Raw genomic sequence first — 20,639 nt, 5'->3', positions numbered from 1 at the left:
AAATAACAAGAAATCATTCAATACATATTACTTGTACATATGCATGTTTATCGGGTATTAGGAAAACGCATACATTTTGGTCTACTTATAGGGGCCGCCAGATAATAATCCGGGATCCGCCTTTGGTTAATAACGTACAGAGAACAAAAGAAAAACGTTTTGATAAATACATTGCAGGATCTAAACAAAGTTACAAAATAATAATAATAATAATAAAAAAAATACATACATATATGTATATATGCATATATGTATATGTAAATGTATATGAAATGGTAAAATCATTTGTTGAATCTGCCGAGTCACTGATGGCCAGTGCGCTTAGACATTGGTTGGCGCATCCATGCCGCAGATGACGGACTTCACCACTGCAGCGGCTGAGAGCGAGGCATAGTTCTGCCATTTGCGCGTGGACATGCCGTCCTTGTAGTCGGAGATGCCCTTAACCAGTATGAAGCTCTCCCGACAATTGCCAATGATGCTGTCCAGCACGCTGCTCATCTCCACATCGGTTGCCAGCAGACCAAATTTCCGTGCGAACTTTGTGCGCAAATCATCATTTCGCACCAGATCCCTGCCAGAGCCAATCGGACCCAGATGCAGACGCGGCCGCGTCACGCCATTGATCTCATCGGCGGCAATCGGATGGGCCACCTCGATGACCTCGTTGTTGCCAATGTTCATGAACAGTTTATCCGTCTTGCCGTCCGGCCGGCCAAAGTCACTTTCCGTCTTCTGGGCGAGCGATTGCTGTGCGTCCCTCAAGTACGTTTCCCACGGACGTTTCAGCTCCATATTGGCCTGCAGGCTCTCGGCGATCTGTTGCAGCGAATCGTTGACTGGGAAATACGTCTTCGCATCCTCGCCGGTCTTATAGACATACACATATGGTTTCTCCTTGCTGCAAATTGGGGTTTGAGTTATTGTCTTGCTGTGTGTGTGAGGAGCGGGTGGGGGGAGGTAGCTCACCTGTTGATTAGAGCACGCTGCTTGTCCACATACGAAATGACGACATCGCCCAATCGCACGTGCTTCTTATAGTCCGTATAGTGTGGCACTCCGCCAGCCACGCCCACAATGAAGACATAGTCAACCTTTTGGAATGTGCCCAGCAGTCTGGTTGTCGTATTGCCCGTCGCCGTCATCGCCTCCCGCGTGCTGCCCGCCGACGGCAGCTTGGTGCTGACTATCCGATGCGCTCCAATGTTGCCCAAGGTATAAACATTCGATTCGCCTGTGAAGCAGATGGATTCAGATCTCGATTAACGCAGGCATTAAACACAAATTTCACTGTGCTGACTTAACAGGACAGGAACATGAATACATCCAGATGTGAGCAACTGTGTATCTACACACACACACACCTGTGTGTGACGTGTGACGTGTGACGTGTGACTGTGTGGGTGAATGTCCATTAAGCTATGAACTGTTTGCTGTACAATGTTTTTGGACTGTGGTGGCTCATGTGCGTGACGACAACAATGAATAGGTTAAACAATAACAATAATAACAACAGCAATAACAATAACCAAACTTGAGTTCAACTTTAATCTATAGCCAGCCCAGAGCTGAGGCCAAAAACCAAAATACCGTTACGTTAACAACAGCAACAGCAACAATAAAAGCAAACAAAATAACAAGTGACTTTGACGACAAATGACAAACAACAATAAAAACAAGTCCAAGGCCAAGTTCACAGTTTTAGTTAATAGCAACATCAAAAATATGATTTCTAATTTATAGGCTTTAAATAATTAAAATATTTCAATAAATGGATATAAGATTTTTAATTATTATTTTTTTAAATATTTTTATTTTATTCCTATTATTTTCTATTATTATTATTATTTGTTTTGTATTTTTAGTTTTTTATTTATTTTATTTTTTAAATTTGTATTTTTTATTTATTTTTTTTAGTTTGTTTTCTCAGTTTTATTTTAGTTTTTTATTTTTATATATATTTTTTCAGATTTATTTATTTTTTTTATTTAGTTTTGATTTTTTTTTCTAGTATTTTATTTATTTTTTTTTTCCAAATATTTTTTTTTCCAAATATTTTTTTTTTTATAAATATATTTTTTTTAAAATTTATTTTCTTAATTTATTTGTTGCTCTTTTTTGATCTTTCTATTATATTACAAATTTTTTAATTTAAATATAAAACAAAAACCAAAAGTATTACTTTTTAGTTAAATTAATAAAATATTATGTAATTTAAGATTTTTTTTAAATGCATTCAACTTTCATTTAACATATTTGACTAACGTTAATGATATTTACACTGATAACATTGTCAGTAGCATAAACCACGTTATATACATTCATATAGTCAGCTATGTATGTGCATATGGATCTTTGGTTAATTGACATGTTGTGAACTTGACCCTGAACCTAGTTTAGTACTATAAATAGACGAGGTTACATATGAACATAGTTAAAATTTAAATGGCTATGTAAATCGTAGGCGACTGGGTGCTTACCGAATCTGCGTTTCTTATTGGATTTTCTGAGTGAGTTCGTTAGAGTGGGATCGGAATCTGTTATACACACACATATATATATATATATATCGGTATTTATATATATATATATATATATTGGTTTTGCGTTCGAAAAGTAATTAATTAATTGATTAATAATTTTGCGGTATCAGGCGTTTTTAGGGAGGGGCAAGCAAACAATTTTGTATATTCAAAATGCATTCGACATTCGTTTTTTTTTTGTTTTGTCATGTGGATGGTTGGTAAACCGTTACGGTTAGAGTACAAGAGAGCAACGAGGGGAAGATATATGAGAGAAAGAGAGAGAGAGAAAGAATTAACGCATTCCGTTGCGGGCACTGTGCACTTGGCATGTGGCGCCACCTACCGACTGTGGTATAGCGAACAAACGTCTCCTTGTTCTCCAACATGGCGTCCACAGCGAGCTTCTCACAGTATTGCGCCGTTATGATGGCAATCGTTGGCTGCTTGTTGGAGGCTATCGTCGGCATCTGTTTGACCACCTTGATTTCCTTGTCCTCATGGTGGATGCGCGTGTACGCATTGTACTCCATCGACTTGATGAGGCCGCGCTCCTGCAGCGATTGTATGACCAGCAGCACATCCTGTTCACTCCAGCCGTAGTCCCTGCAATGCATAAGCTTGGTTAGCCAGAGGCAGAGGTATACAAACAGAGAGAGAGCGACTTACTTGGCCAAGTCCTCGGGCGAAACGGGATTTGGATAGGCCTGCTCAATTAGCTCCAGCACCTTCTCCTGCGTCAACGGTGGAGATTCAAATTGTGATTCTTCCAGTGAAACTGTCGAGACAAAATACAGATTGAAGAGTTTTAAAACATTTTATCAACTCAATGGCTCTTTGGTGTAGCATTAATGGTTAGATTTCAGTTAGGGGCGGGCGGGCAGGCAGGCAGCCGCTACATTTACAATGGGCGTGGTTAGGCGTGGGTTAGCACACGACGCTGGCTGCGTTTATGGAGCGTTAACTTAATTGCAGCCACCAGACAAATTGGACACTTGAGTGCTTGAGCGAGCGAATGTGGCAGGAGGGGGCGTTGCCTGCCACTATTGAAGGCAATGCACCCAAATGCAGTTGGTAACAGTTTGAGCGCCATTGGCAAGTGACAGTTAGTGCCAAGGGCAATGTACGCACAATAGCTTGAGGAGCATTGCTAATAAAGCGTAAACAATGCTTGCAAACAGTTTGAGAAGCGTTATAATGTAGTTCAACAGCAGTTTCAACACCAGAGGCACGTACGTACGCACAACAGTTTGATAGTCATTGTAGATAAAACGTAAGCAATGCTTGTAAACAGAACGACAGTGCCATACGTACAACAGTTTAAGGATCATTGCAAATAAAGTGCAAGCATTGCATGCACACACAGTTTGATGCGCATTAATGTGCAGTGTAACAGTTTTAATACCACTGACACAGTCAAAGGCAATGTATATGCACACAAGTTTGAAGAGCACTGCAAGTAAAGCGTAAGCAATGCTTGCAAACACAGTTTAACGGTAAGTCGCCACAGCTTGAGGGCCGTTGGCTAGCGACAGTTAGACAAGAAGGGCAACAGTTGGAGGACGACTGCTAGAGGAGTTTAAGCTCTGCTTGAAAACACAGTTTGAGAGACAGTTTTGTACAGTTTAACAGGAACTAGACGCATTTATTTGTAAATTTGTGTTGAGTGTGTTTTTCTTTGTACTAAAACTCAGTGCGTTTCATATTTCTCTATTTTTTTTTACTTTTTAATTGATAATAGATTGAATTGTGCGTGCATTAGTAAAACGAACGAACGAACGAACGGGAAAACAGAACAGCAACAACAAGAACACGTAACAGAAGAACAAGAGACAAGAAAATATGATGTACAAAAGACATTTGTTTTGTTGTTGTTTTTTAGTAATTGGTTTTTGGTGGCTGGCGAGGATTAGTTGGCATTTCAAAGCGGCGGCAGAGGCAGAGGCAGAGGCAGAGGCACCGACAGCAACTCATTTGCGACGCGCGCTCAGCTGCTCCGTGTACATGTCCAGCCAAATGGCCTTCATCAGATTGTCGCCATCACCTGTTTTCTTCTGGGCGAGCAATGCCTCCTCGAACTTGCGATTGCAGTCTCCATAGCAATAGATGATGTAGCCGTCGCGCGCTGTGCGCCATGTATATAACCAGTATACGTGCATACATACGTACGTATAGATATGTATATATTCATATAAAGACACCAGATATCAGAGATAACAGAAGAGAGAGAGAGAGAGATATAGAGATAGTGAGAGAGAAAGATACTAAAAGAACCCATAAAGATATAGTAAAAGAACCAAAAACTAAACAGAAGTAACTAAAAGAGATAGAGAGAGAGAGAGAGAGAGAGAGAGAGAGAGAGAGAGAGAGAGAGAGCAGGACAGCCATCTCAGCTAGAACTTACGTGGACGTGAGGGCGGCGCCGATGTCTCCTCCAAAATGCGCAGCTCAATCTCAATGGACTGTATCTCGGTGTAGCCATGCTGCAGCAGCTTCATTATCTTCTTGATGAAGCCGACGTAGTCTGCAATGGGATCGAACATCTGTATATATGCAGGTCGCATGACTCGCTCTGCCTTACCTCTGGGAAAGTCCTGCGGACTGACTAGCTCCTTGAAGAAGTCCTGGGCAATGTGCGCCTGCTTCTCATCGTTGGTCAGCCAGTCGCGGAACCAGAAGCGCAGGGTGCGCGACTCCTGCGAATGCTTGCCCGTGTTGGCGCTGACGAGAAAGACCCGGAACTCCAGTGAGAGGGCGGCCGCTTTGCTGGCGCTCTTCTGGCCGGCCACCGTGTCCTTGTTGATGATGATGCCCGTGTGATCGCCGCCGGCGACGTGGACGCGATCGTTGATCTCATCGACTAGCTTGCGTTCGATCAGTATAACGGTACTGTTGGCGGTCTTGCCACGTGGCGTCATCACGACCTGCTCCGTGCGCGGCGGCGTCTGACTCCTGCGGGCAGCGTTGCTGTTCTGAGCGCTGATTTGACTTTGTTGCTCTAGGCTCTGACGTTGGCTCCAATTGCCTTCCGCTGCGACAATTTTATTGCTGTTGTAACTGTTGTTGTATACGCTGTTGTTGTTGTTGTTGCTGCTGCTGCTGCTGTTGCTGTTGCTGTTGCCATTCGGCAGCGCCCCATTGCCGTTTGGCTGCGATTTGCTAGGCTTGGGCGGCGGCGGCGGTGGCGCCATCTGTGTCTGACTTCTGCGACCTGACATATTTCCCGATGCGCCTAGCGATAGCTCTTGTTATTCTTATTGGATTTTCTGTTTCTGTTTGTGTTTGTGTTTGTGTTTTTTTCTCCTTTTCCTTTTTCGGCTCGGCCTTGAGAGAGCCCAGCGTGTTGCCTGAAAGTACGAAAGTACGAAAGCGGGAAGTTTGTATAAGTAAGCACATATTTTTAGACAGAAGTATTTGTGTGCTCGCATTTGTATTTCACATTTCCATATCCGATTCTCCGGTTTCTTGTCTGTCTGTCTGTCTGCACGTCGTTGGCAACGCGCCAAACAAATTTCGAATTCATATAATAATTGGTGTCATAAATTCCGTGCCCCATGAGCAGAGTGCAACCACCACCAGCACCTGGGCAGGCGACCCAGTGACTTGCTTCTTGCCAAAAAAAAAAAAAAAATACAGAAAGGGAAAAAACCCAAAAGCAAAAGCCAAGAAAATCAATAAGAATTTTGTTACGCCAAGTGCATAAGTGAGCCCAAGACACACTAACAACCCCGCTGGGCTGCCAAAGAGGGCGCAACGCTTGGGCACCCTTACAACACTTTGCCAGCAATTAAAGGCACAGCCTGCCTGCCCCGTCCAGCCATCCATCCGGCCAAATGTCACCAAAAGTTTTTTGAACCCGTTAGCTGGGCCACACGAAATGGGGTTGGATTGCTGGCTGGGGGCGAGGTGGGCTTGGGCAGGGCATATGATGCGTGCCAACAGAAATTTGCATAAGGTAAACAAAAGTCGCTTGCAGCAAAGCAACGCAATGAGATGGGACGGAACGGAACGGAACGAGACGGGACGGGGAAGTGAAGGTCCATTGCGCACAGCGCCAAAGTCAACTGAAAAGCCAAAGGCGAATGAACCAAAACCATCTGCAAGACAGTCGCAATTCAAAATTCCAAGCAAGGAAGCACAGATGACGCTGGCTAGCAGACAATTAAATATACTTCATTTATATTTAATATGAATAAACAGTTGCGTTCACAAAAATAGTAGTGCTGCACCGCGCCAAACTAAATTAGGTGAATCGTTCCTTTTTCCATTGAATTGTATGAAAATACAAAGAATAAGAATGAATAAGTCCCGTTACTCTCGACCACAATTCATTAGCTCTTTGTGGAGATGCATTGAAAATGAGCTGTTCATAGAAATAGTAGTGCTGTCTATAAGAAGTAAAAAAAAAGTAAATGTTATAAAGAAAAGTAACAGTATAATTTTTTTGTATTCATTTTATTATTCAATTTATTTTTTTATTTTATTTTATTTTATTTTATTTTTTTATTGCTTACAGCCAACACTACTATTTTTATGAACAGCCGATTTCCAATGCATTTCTCTCGTAATTAATGGTTATATTTTTCACTGATTGACACTTATTGGAAGGACAATCTTTTCTTGATTTTTGTGGGCAGAGGCAGAAAAGAAAAGTTGAATTTGTTGTGCACAGTCGCACTACTATTTTTATGAACAATGCTGCATAATCGATATCAATTATAGTTCATTTCTAAGTCTGTAACTCTTCAGCTTTTCTTTTGATTTGCCACAAATATATTAAAATGTATTTAATCATTTAAATGCATATTTATTTGGAGCTGAAAATCCATTTATAAAGACTTTTACACATCGAAATTATGCGAAACTCAATAATATATTGTTATCGATATCGATATCGATAGCAATATTAGATTTTCATATCATTAAAATTCAACACAAAATATCTTATGTATTGAGAGCTGGAAGTGCTTTTGTATATTCCAAAAAGTTAGTGAAGGCAACTGGAACAGCAGATCCCTTTGGTCATTATGCCTGGTACGTCTGGTACGTCTGGTACGCTTGGGACATAAGCTGCATTATGATCATTATCATCAAAGTCATCATCGTCATTGACCGAACGAACGCTCGTCGGGTTTAGAGTCCCAGCCCACTTAATTAGATTAAAGAGCATCTCCCCTGGCGCAGCTGCTGATGTCAAAAAACGACGCAAGCGGAAGGCGGAGGCAGGAGGCAGGAGGCAGAAGGCGGGTAGCGAGAGGAAAGTGTAAACTGTAAAGGGTGCACTCGAATTTCATGGCCGGAAATAATTTGCCGTCTGCAATTTCAATTTAAGCAGAAGTAGAAAAGAAGAAGCAGGAAGATACTGTGCACACAGTTTGACAGGCACTGCAAATGGGCATTCCAGGCCAGGCCAAGCCAAGCCAAGCCAAGCTAAGCCAAGCCCTCAACATAGCCGAGCCAAGGCAACCCGCTGGCCCAACCTCCACAGTGCCATGCATTTCTTAACTTCCGTTCGCGTATTTTGTAATCTATATACGAAGAAGAAGAAGAAGATGTTGCAGCAGAGACAACAGCAAACTGAAGCATTTAAGGTAAAGCAAACATTCCATTAGTTATGCATATAGTGCGCCGATCTTATGAGGCGTTGTCGTTGTTGACGACGACGGCTTTCCAAATGAAATTGAAATTCCAATGCCAACTGCTTGGCGAAGCGTAACGCCAACATTCTATTAGGGCGAGGGCGACGGCGAGGGCTCAGGTGGAGAGGGTTCAGAAGGAGTTATGGGTGAGCGCATTGCCGCTTGTTGGAGTCACGTGTGTTGGCTCCCTAACCGGCGACCCATTACGTTTCATATTTGGAGCGGGGCTTGCCAAATGGAGTAAGAGTTACATTTCCGCTATACCCAGTAAAAGTTATGCGGGCTAAGCAGACCCTGCCCTGTGGCATTTCAAATGGTCTAATCAGAGTCGATACTAGAAAGTTAGTCACAATATTCTACTTCAACACAATCGCTAATACAATAGAATATAAATATATTTGTGGCGTTCAAATACCCAAAAGGCATTTGAGCCAGCACTATTTGAAGACTAATAAATAGATGAATTGATTGATTGATATAAGCACTAATAGCAATGATAATAATGATGATAATGATCATAGTGATGATGATAGTAATACAATTATTAATGAATTTCTTAATGACAATGACAATGACAATGACAATGACAATGACAATGACAATGACAATGACAATGACAATGACAATGACAATGACAATGACAATGACAATGACAATGACAATGACAATGACAATGACAATGACAATGACTTTGACAATGACAATGACAATGACAATGACAATGACAATGACAATGACAATGACAATGACAATGACAATGACAATGACAATGACAATGACAATGACAATGACAATGACAATGACAATGACAATGACAATGACAATGACAATGACAATGACAATGACAATGACAATGACAATGACAATGACAATGACAATGACAATGACAATGACAATGACAATGACAATGACAATGACAATGACAATGACAATGACAATGACAATGACAATGACAATGGCACCTTCCACTACGTAAATACTAGAATAGCATAAACTTTTTAGATAGCTGTGTTATTTACAGGGTATCCCGAGATCAGGGCTGCAATCGCCAGTCACTGCCACGCGTTTAGCCCACAGAGCAGCAGCAGCAGCAGCCCCCATGCAAGCGGCATTTGCTACAATTCGCTGCGGGCTGGTCGAGTGGGCGATTTTGCCAAAGTCACAGCGAAAATCTAAACTAAAACCGAAAAAACCGCAAGATCCACTCAGCGAGGCAAGAAAAGAGGCAAGCAAAACACACACTCAGATCTCGACGCCTATTTGTTGCGGTTTCCTGTTGCTTGTGGGCGCTGATCTGGCCTAGAGCTAAAGGCCGAAACGAAAGGCGAATCAGCTGAACAACTTAGGACTGAGATGGCAATCAAAGATCGGGCATGGCGTGGAGGCGAGGAGATCTAAACTGGACTGATGGCAGCCTATTTGAATACGCCCACTAGACTAATGCAATATTATCGATAAATGGAAGTTAGGCTTAGACATATATAACTGATATGTGTCTAGTCATTCCAAGTTAGATATCTCGTCATACTCCGAGGTGTATTAAGTTATTCTATTATCAAGTTGTGTAAACATGATCTATATATAATGGGAATTATAGTGTTATCGATAACATTTCTTGGGTGTTATAATCGAAAAATGTTCATATGAGATTGAATTGCGTTTGTAATGAAATAATATAAATTATAATAGCCATATAAAAGGTTGCATAATTGCGCAATTAAGTTATCGATAACATGCAAATATCTATTTAAGCTCTCCAAATGTGCATAATATTGGTCGATTATGTTATCGATAGCTTGCTAATAAGTATGTGTACATATTATGGAGTTTAAATAATTATAATCGTGTTATCGATAACATAGCAAAGCTATATAGAGATGAGATTGAAGTGAGTATGGATAAATAATGTTATTTACAATATTTAGATAACTCAATTGCAAACGATAACATGTTAATTCCTACGTGAATGCCATGTGCATGTTATCGATAACTTAATTTGGACATTATGCTGTGCTCTGTAGTACATTGTTGACTGTTATACGTTTATGGATTCAAATCGCTCTTCTCGAAGGCTAAGAGAAGTCCAAGTCACAAGGTCAAAAAGTCAAAGTAACTTTGAAACAAAGAACTTTAGGAAACACAAAATAATAAATGATTCATGAATAGCAAACAAACGAACTGCGACATTTGCTTATCACACATAAAAAGTATATTCAAATGAAGCGTTGTTTTCGAGCTAATGGTGGTCAGGTGAGCATGCACGACTAGAACATACTCTGGCCGGCATTGACTTCGCCAAATTGATTCGACATCTGAAATTCGTTCGAGGAATGCAAAATGCGAAATGAAGAACATTAAAATTCATTCAGTGCTCAGCTAGTTGCGGAGCTATCGAAAATATTTATAAACAAACAAATTAAGTTTCAAGCATACGACGAACAGTTTTCTATTTCAGTTCACAATGAAGACAATAACGAGAGAGATAAACAAACAACAACAACAACAAAAACAATAATAAATAATTGTGCAACTAGTGGATGAGACACACGCAATATGAATGTGCGTCCGGCTCACAGACAGGCTATATATACGTATATTTATATATATATATAGGCGATATATATATATATAATGGCTAGCAAAGGGGCCACACTCACTTGCTCAATCAGCTAGCCAGATGGCGCCTTGCTCGCTCGCTCATAGCGAGTTCTTACTGTAGCTGACCACCCACATGATTTGCGCTGGCCCCCAAATGATCTGGCTTGCGTCTTCCTGTGCCACAAAGCGGCGCTCGGCTCTTATCGCTTGTTTTGTGCTTGTCCACAACAACAACAACAACAACAACTAGCAACAACAACTAGCAACTGTTAATTACCCATAAAAAGTTCAATCGAGCTCAACGCCTGGCCCCACAGACGTGACTCATTAGCTGCTGCCTTCAATAGCCACTATGATTACAGTGTGTGCCCCATGAAACATATATAGATATATATGTGTATATAGGTCTCTGTGTGACCAGAAATCGGCTAGAAATATTTAAATTCATCACACGTTCGCCTCGTTGTCTAATTACACTAAGCAAATCAACTCAAATAATGCAGCAATTAGTTGGCTCAGCGCAAAACCTTTCAATGCTCGCTCACAGCGTTAAGCAAAGGGGTATATGGGCTGTCAGCTGTGCTCACATATATCATATATATATATATAGTTCAGTCTCAGCTGCTTAGCAGCTGAACGAGCATTGAGCAGTCGGGTTAGCACAGTTCCTCACAGTTTTTAGCCTGCGAAAGATTCGTAATATCTTTCCACTTCAAGTGTTGACTGCGCTCTTTGAAGGTCGTTCTCAACGCTCGACATTGTTGCTCAAACTTTTATTTTATATCACATTAAAAACTTATTTAAAAACCTCGCGCTGGAACAACCTCCAAAAACTTGTACTTCAAACATGTTTTTAGTATCATGAAACTAGGCATAGATCGTTCTGAGCATAGAGTGAGAATCGGTCGAAAACTTTGATATTTTCTAGCAGTTTCAGCAATGCTAAGATCGAAAAGGCTATATATAGATAGAATATCTCAATATCTTACTATATATATAAATATAAAGAATATCTAGATAGATATCTCTCCATCTATACACACAATAAACAACGATAGCTAAATAAAGTTTTCCATTTTATGAGCAATCTTTGAGTTCTCGTTTATCGATTCATATGACGTCAGATAACCATGTTCGATGTTAGATAAATCATTTCTTTGTGCTAACTAATGTAAATTGCTGCTTAATAAATTCAAGTTCTGAGTCTTAATTCAGCTTTCGCACAGCTTATTACTCATCTGAAAGGAAGACTTTAGTTTTTGAGATATTCAGTTAAGCTGCTTATGCTAAAGCAAATGCAAACAAAATTTAAGCTGGAATGCCTCAGTTCTAGATAACAGGAAGGCTCCAACTGCTTAATACTCGCTAAACAGTTCAAAAAAAGTACATCATTGACAGGTCTACAGAGTCTATAGAGATCAAGTGATCGGGTGAACATGTGAACAAGTGATCAAGTGATGAAGTGATCAAGTGATGAAGTGATGCAGAGATCAAGCGATCAGGTGATCAAGTGATCAAGTAATGCAGCGATCTGTTGATCAAGAAATCAAGTCAAAGATCATAAAGATCCCAAGTGGAAACTTCTTAGTTCAATCTGTTCAATATATATCTATATCCAATCTGAACTGTCTAGAGAGCCAGTATACCCGCTTTCAGTTCATGAGCGAGAGCAGTCAGAGCAATCCAGCGCATACATTTGCAGCTTGTTTTGCTGATAAAAAACATTTTAGAAAATGCCAAAAAAAAAAGATAAATAAATAAAACGAGAACACGCTGGAAGCGAGCTTTAGTGATCAAATATGAGCAAGAACTGAGCCTCAATTTAATTTGAGTGGCGCTGTCGTCATCGTCAGCATCAGCATCATTGTCATCGACATTGCTGGGGCACTTCATAAGATGGCGTTGGGGTTTGGGCAGCGTGGTCAGCTGTTTATTCTTGACTCTGATTCGATTCGATTCCGCTGACGAAAATGTACTTGAAAAGCAGCTAGAATAACGATTTGAATAGTTATTCACATTTGCATATCGCACACTACGTGGCGCCCCAAACGTCAAATGATTCAATTAACCGGGTCTGAGTACGTGCTCCCAGATTCATGAATGCCCCAATTCGCCCGCTTCCTCGATTCAAAATTCAATTGCGATTCGCAGTCAAGGGTTCACGGGCAATTTGGCAAAAACAAAGGTCGCTCGGCCCCTTCTTCGCCCTCCTCTTTCCAAGTCAAGTCAAGTCAAATTCAAACTATAATAAATTGATATAATTTGCTTTAAAGACCAAAGTACAGTTCTCAATTGTGAGTACACTGTGCAAAAATAAAAATCGTATTTAAATTTAGCGTTTTCTGATGCTAATTAAAAACCATTTCTTAGAAGTAAAACTTGTGGCTCACTTACGGTATTCACTGTGTGAAGTTATTTCTTGATCGTTTACGATATTCCATGCACATATCTTAATGCAGTATCAGACTGTATTTCTGGCCCAAATACGATATTCAATATTTGAAGACCATACCGTATTTACGATATTCACTGTGTGAAGATGTTTCTGTAGCCACTGGCAGTTGTTGACTATCGCTTTTAATCGTATACGATATTAAATACACACAGATCATTCTGTATCTTAATGCCAATTTACGATATTCAATATGGAATGCCATTTCTCATGCCTAATGCAGTTTCCTTTTATTCCTGCTGCCCATTTACGACATTGAATATGTTAAGATCTTTGTGCATATTCTAGCTGTTTCCAACTACCTTTGCTGCCCATTTACGACATTCAGATCTTTCAGCACTTTAATGTACTTTTTGTAGCATTATTTCCATTTACGATATTTCGTCATTCAACAAAAGTTGACCATTTACGGTCAACATTTACGGTCAACATTTACGGTCAACATAGACATTCTGATTTATATGGTTACCCATTTACGATATTCAATATATGAGCCTCCTGCTGCATGCAATGTTAGTTGAGATTATCCTTGCCATCCCTTTACGATATTCTATTTAAGATCTTAGCTTTTGTAGAGTTTTCTAAACAGTTTAACCTTGTCATCCATTCACGGTATTCAATACATGAAGTTCTCTGCATCCTAATGCAGCTTTTCTAGACATTTCAAACTTGTTGCCCATTTACGATATTAAAATATATGAATCGCATATCAGATCTCTGGGTCGACAGTCTGTCTAGAGATACGTTTGATAAATTCTTGCGCAAAACCCGAAAACGTGCCAAATAGACGAGCTGCTTGGATAGCCAAGCGGTTATAGATATATGTTTTATATATACGATATATATACTTATATATATATATATTTCTTTCGTCAGACACCTCCGAAAGATAGTTTCCGTTCCATTTAGATACATTTGCTTTCAGTTTTTGCTACGCCAAATTGACTCGATTCAGTTGAAAATGAGGCGCAGATGGAACTCGATGGGATTTTTATCTTCTCGATTTTATTTTGCTTTAGTTATAAATTTGGTGCCCAAAGCCAAACAAAAACTTGACACAAAACGAGTTGAGTGGGCGACTGATCAGATGCGTTCCAGATGATGGCGATGATGATGAAGATAGAGAACATTATAATTGGCTGCTCTGGACATTGGATGGCACAGATTGCGTGTTGTGTTTAGTTTTTGGATTCTAGTTCGAATATTTCGTCACGAAATGCTTAGCGAATGCGTCATCTGCACAGATGGCCAGCGTTCATATCAATGATTACATGGAGCGGATCAATAAAAACTGCGTTGAATGCAGTTATTGGGGCCCTCTGGGCCCATTGCTCCCGCGCTCCCCATTCACTTAACACTTTTCACTCGTTGCCCATAGGAATTTGACACACATTGCGTGGGCCTCACTTGAGAGCTAATTGCACGACGACCGCCCCCTAACTACCCGCCCTTAAATAACTGCCCTCTTGGCAGCGGCATAGGCTATGGTCGAATAACAAATACCCTTTCCAAAAGTGATGTCACAGATGAAGAGAGCGAGAGCGAAAGAGGGAAAGAGAGAGATAAAGAGAAACTCTTAAATGGGTTCGTTTTCTACTCAGTTCTCAGACTTTAAAGTGGGTAAAAAAATGTGTTAATATAAATCATAATATATAGATCGTAGATCATAGATCATAGATCATAGATCATAGATCATAAATCATAGATCATAGATCATAGATCATAGATCATAAATCATAAATCATAAAACATAGATCATATGTCATAGATCATAGATCATAGATCATAGATCATAAATCATAGATCATAGATCATAGATCATTGATCATAGATCATAGATCATAGATCGTAGATCATAGATCACAGATCATAGATCATAGATCATAGATCATAGATCATAGATCGTAGATCATAGATCATAGATCATAGATCACAGATCATAGATCATAGATCATAGATCATAGATCACAGATCATAGATCATAGATCACAGATCATAGATCATAGATCATAGATCATAGATCATAGATCATAGATCATAGATCATAGATGATAGATGATAGATCATAATATACAGACTATAGATCCCAATATGTGGATCATGGATCATAATATATAGACCATGTATCACAATATATAAACCGCAAATCATAGATTTTAATAGAATAGAAATAAAACTTATCTACTTTCCACAGTTTTAGTCAAGTCAATGCAAAAGAAGGTTTTTCGATGATATCAGCTGCGAATATAAACGAATTCATTCACTTTAAGAACTATGCTACATGCTATATACATCATATCTATATATATATATAAATATATAGAAGGCAACATTTATCTTATCTGTTAAATATGTTTCACAATTTATGAGCAATTCATGAGTCAATCGAGCTCTCCGACTTGCACTTTAGCAAATGAATAGGGTATTCGACTAACGGGGCTTTCGCTTGTTCGCACTTTAAGTGTCTTGGAAGTTAGCCGACAGCTCCACTCACACCCAGCCCTAGTCATAGGTCTGCAGAGCTTGCCTGATGGGCTTCGTGCATGCGATGCGCGATGCGTTTAAATGCTCGCTCACCTTACTGTGAAAAGAGTATATTGGATCTGTGGCAAAAATTGCGCTGAATATATATAGACTCGTATATAGCAGTTCTGGATAGTAAAAGCACGGAACTGTCAGAGCTGTGGAGCTGGGCCGTATAGAACTCTAAAGTAGATGGTAAATGCGTCTAGTTTTGTCTCTTGAACGAGTATTAGACAGTCGATTAGGCGTGTTTGCAATGCGTTTACTTGTTTCACACAGTTGGGGCTCTGCAGCATAAATCAAGACGTAAGACGACGTAGCGAACCGTCGAACTGACAGTTTTATGACCACAACAAACTGGGCCACATTGCCGGCCATGGCAACCACCAACCCACCCCGTCGCAGCGAACTAATAGGGCATTCTTGGATATGACTTTCCCTTTCTAGTCGCTAGTCAGCATTGCACATTGCAGGGTGTGGGCGGGTCATATTATGACCCACTTAATTACGAAATGGGACCCAATTTGGTATTGCTGAATTTGTAGTAGTTTTTAGCCCTATAATTGGTCAAAGTGGAAATGAATGAATCCATCCAACTTGCATTTCTATTTATAGCTTGTCAAAACTTGACTTAGCCTGATTCCATATGAGCAAACGCTAAGCAGGAGGCCGAGCTCAATCAAGCTCACGTTTGCCGCTTACTCAACGCTCTTTCTTTAAGCTAATAATTTAATTCTAATGCCATAACAACTTTCAACGCTCTTTGCCCAGTGCCAGTGGCAGTGCCAGCTCCAGTTCCAGTTCCAGTTCCGCTCCCCGGTTCACCGAACCTTGAGCCAGAGGCCCCTTTGTGCCGCTAATCTCAAATTGCATTTGATTGTCGCCACGCGAATGAGGTTACACTTACACACACATGCCACATATATGCATTATATATATTCCATATCAATTTACAGTAATTGCAGCTCACGCATGCCCTCCCGACCCACAAAACATGTAAAATAAAAAACACGAAGGAAACTTCAGCCAAAGCGCCAACAGGCGAAAATAAAAAGCAAACAAGCTGAGTCCCACTGACTGCATAATACCCGTACACTGACTCAAAAACAAACTAAACTTTTTTTCTTAATAAAAATATATAAAAAAAAATTATAGGAGTCTTGCGCCTGCAGCTCCAAAATTGCTGAAGATGTTTATTTAAAAAAAAAAAACATAATTAATTCCACCTACTTTTTAATTTATTATTGTTTTTTATATATATTTTTTTTTTCAACTGCTTATAGATAGTACACCATTTCTATGAACGGCTGATATCTCTAAAATCAAACCAAATCTAAAGCAAATGAATTTGGCCAAAAGTAACTGAATTTTTAAACATTTTTTTTTTATTTTTATTTTTTTTTTAATATTTGTTTTGTTTTTTATTTGGTGTGATGCAGCAGTACTATTTTAATGAACACTATGCCTTTGCGTTTTTATTATTATTAAACTGAATTTGTCAACAATTCTGAAGAGCTCATATATATATATATATATATATATATATACATATTTATATATATATATACCCTTATCCATGTACCAAAACTAATTGACTCTTGTCTTTTCCTTAGAAGAAAACTAAATGTACGAAAGACTAAACAATTGAAATTATTTTTAAAAGCAAAGCCAACGCAATTGGCCAAAAGCGCTCAAGTTGAATGAACCGCAGATGGCCCAAAGCAAAAAAACAAAACCAAAAAGTAAAATCAAATGAAATGTGTTTCAAAATATACGTCTAAAGGTGTAGACGGAAATTCATATGTGAAAGAAAAGAAACATATTCCGCGTACAAAATCAAAGAGAATATTTCGAGAGTACTTGATACAGATATAGATATATATATACATTATATATATATATATATATATATACATGCATATTCAGTAATATCTATGAGACGCCTCACTGTACAGTGAAAACTCGTGAGCAGAAATCAATTTGATTCAAATAGCAGGCAGCTCGCAGCCTTGCTCGAGTTGGCTTTGGGATCTATTTCATTTATTTCCTTTATTTCATTTATTTCTCTTACTTATTTTACTTCTTTTCGATTGCTTTATTCGCAATCACTTTCTTTTTGCTTGACTTTCTGCTACTCTCTTTCATTTCAATTTGCTTCTTTTCAATCTAAGTCAACTTTCATGTCTCACGCTTCACCAGCGACTTCTCAACTTCACATTCAATTTGCAGTCAATTTTCATTGACTTAAGTAAAAGTCTGTTAGAATAAAAAATAAGGATCAAATATTCCTAATATATTAAACATTTTTATTATTATTATTTATAAAAAAAGAAAACTTTTGTTTAGAAAATAAATTCATAATAAGTTTACAATTTTTTTATTGTTTTACTTTTTTTTTTGAATACATTGAATATTTTATTTGATTTCATATTATTTGTTAATTACATTTTTTGTATTTATTTATTTGTTTACTTTATTTTATTTTTTAATTTTAGATTATTTAATTAAATTTTTTTTGTATCATTTATTGATTTATTGTTTATTTACTTATTTCGTTTTTTTTATTATATTTATTTTTCTAATATAAATTAATAATAATAACAAATAAATAATATACAAAAGATTATATATATATATATATATATTTTTTTTAGAAATATATATACCTATATATATATATATATCTGTTGAACGTTAATGGATCAATATTTCGGCTGTAAATCGACATTCGTGTTAAACAAACAATTTAATTTATGTTTCTCTCTCTCCCTCTCGCTGTCTTTCTCCCTCTCTTGATTTGCGCAAATTTTTAGCTTAAATTGCTTGCAAAATGAGATCATTTTCTCGCTCGTTCGCTCCATGAAAACCATCCAAAAAAAAAGACCTTGTTCAAAATTTGAAATGCAGGTCAAAATTTGTATACAAATTAATGCACACAACTACTTGCATTTATAATATATACATTTGTTTATATCGAAGTCGTTTGGATTTCCGTTCAGAATTCACTTTAAGCGAGGCGTTTAAAAACGCTAGCGTTTTTAGTCCCCTTGCGGTTTGGATGAAGTGCAACGGCCAAAAGTTAATTTTATATACATATACATATATACATATATACATATAGCAGAATCATATACATTTTATTTATATGTATCTCTGATCCGATGTCTTGCAGCGTTTAAAACGCGCGCGATTTGGTAGCGTTTTTAGCAACGATAAACTAGCAAAAATATTACCGTTACTTCAAGTGAAAGTACAGTCAATTGTGGGCGACTGCCAACCTACCTCACACCGCACCACATACCAGCAGCTTGACACTCAAAAAATAAAAATAATAGCCCGCTTTTACACTCACCTGTTGCTGCTGCTGCTAATTGTTGTTCTTCTTTTTTGTAGTTTTTTTTATTATTTTTCTTGTTTTTTTTTCAACAGGTTTTTTTTCTAGCTGAAGCTTGTTCAATTTGTACTCTGCGCAAAATATGAATAGAAAATATAAGTTTATCAATCACTCTCAAACTGTGACCAGCGGTGACTCGCAAACTGTACATGCGAGGCGGGAGCGTATCGAAGCTAATAAAAGCTGATGCAGCGCACATAGTCTATGGCCTTGTGTTTACAGTCACTTTATAACTGTAACTAGCAATGGCTTGAAAACTGTATGTGTAAATCTTTAAAGTTCTATGAGAAGATTGCAACATTGGCATGCTCCATATTGCTATGTAAATACAGGGTATACGAAATGTCACAATATATTACAGCATGTGTGTGTGAATGTTTTTATCTACATATTTGTATCTTATCTTATCGTGTGCCTTGAGCAATTTCTCATTATCAACTGATAAGAGCGACGGACGGCTGTGCCTCAAAATCGATCGCTGTGGTTACAAATTGTTCTTATTCTACTACAACTACTACATGTTGTTGTTGTTGTTCTTGTTATTATTATTGTTTGTTAATGTGCCGGAAACATCGCTTGTAACTTTAGTCATAAGCAAGTTTGAATTGTATTCAGAATTTAGCCAATGAGCTCATGACAAAAAGTTTCACTCAGATGACGTCATGGCCAACAGCATTGAACTTGATCGAGAATTTTATATGGCAACAAAAAAAAACTAATCGACAGTTCGTGAGATTTCAGAGAGCGAGAGCAGCATTAGAAAAGATGATTCATTAACTATACAATTATTGCGCAAATGACGTCAACAAATATTAAAAAAAGGGTTGCACTTGAATTATTTGTATATTTTGTTGTCGTTAAAAAAAAAAAAAACAATAAACAGCTAAAAGTCACAGCTAAAAAACCAGCTAAACGAGCAGCTGGTTTACCTTCAGAGATCGCTATTCAAATTGGAACAATTGTTTAGTGCACGAGAATACACACGCAGCCACAAGTAGATGGATAGACAAGTACACTTGGAAAAATTGCACTAAAACCAAAAAAAACAACAAAAAAACACCAAGTATATAAACAGCACGCACACACGATTCTTGTCCCATCTCCCTGTGGCTGTGTGTGTGTTTGGGTATTAAATTACGCATGCACGCGCGTCTATTTTTAATAAATTTTTACCGTTGTTTACGTCCTGTTGCGCGCGTCGCTTACAATGTAAATATACGGAGTACGCGCGTAAAATGCCGGCTGCGAGTCGAATACAAAACAAAAGCTCGCGCAACACGCTCCACGTCCAATTCGTTCAATGAATTGTTTTCAACTAAATTGTCGTTGGCATTAGCGGCCGTGCTGCTATATCGATAGTCATAACGCAATATATCGAGTAAGTATCGATGCCATAGCTTTCGCAACTAGTTTGCGGCATATTTATAATACTGTTTAATATATAAATTACATTTGCCTAACAAACAAATCAAATTATTTTAAATTTTGTTGTTTTAAAAAAAATATGTGAT

The 20,639-nt window shown here is 38.4% G+C and overlaps 1 protein-coding gene across 5 annotated transcripts; it reads right to left on the bottom strand.

Annotated features, from left to right (window-relative positions):
• Window positions 1–20,430, bottom strand: LOC111598308. 5 transcript variants are annotated; one of them, XM_023313498.2, is made up of 9 exons: window positions 20,302–20,430; window positions 5,104–5,869; window positions 4,927–5,046; window positions 4,567–4,647; window positions 3,192–3,300; window positions 2,869–3,128; window positions 2,481–2,537; window positions 970–1,234; window positions 2–901 (listed from the first exon to the last, which is right to left on the bottom strand). In XM_023313498.2, exons 2-9 carry the CDS (start codon window positions 5,738–5,740, stop codon window positions 322–324), a joined length of 2,109 nt encoding a protein of 702 aa, XP_023169266.2. In that variant the 5' UTR covers window positions 5,741–5,869; window positions 20,302–20,430; the 3' UTR covers window positions 2–321. The 5 variants fall into 5 exon arrangements, with proteins under 5 accessions (XP_030080146.1, XP_023169266.2, XP_030080145.1 ...); XM_030224285.1 differs by lacking the exon at window positions 20,302–20,430 and adding an exon at window positions 19,087–19,125; XM_030224286.1 differs by lacking the exons at window positions 2,481–2,537; window positions 20,302–20,430 and adding an exon at window positions 19,087–19,125 and having other exon boundaries at window positions 1–901.
• Between the last annotated feature and the right edge of the window lie 209 nt (window positions 20,431–20,639).

The sequence above is a fragment of the Drosophila hydei genome, unplaced genomic scaffold (assembly GCF_003285905.1).
Source record: "Drosophila hydei strain 15085-1641.00,03,60 unplaced genomic scaffold, DhydRS2 tig00000453-arrow-arrow-pilon, whole genome shotgun sequence".
Classification (NCBI taxonomy): Eukaryota; Metazoa; Arthropoda; class Insecta; order Diptera; family Drosophilidae; genus Drosophila; species Drosophila hydei.
Note: the sequence above shows the minus strand (reverse complement) of the source record. Positions and strands in the feature narration are given on the sequence as shown.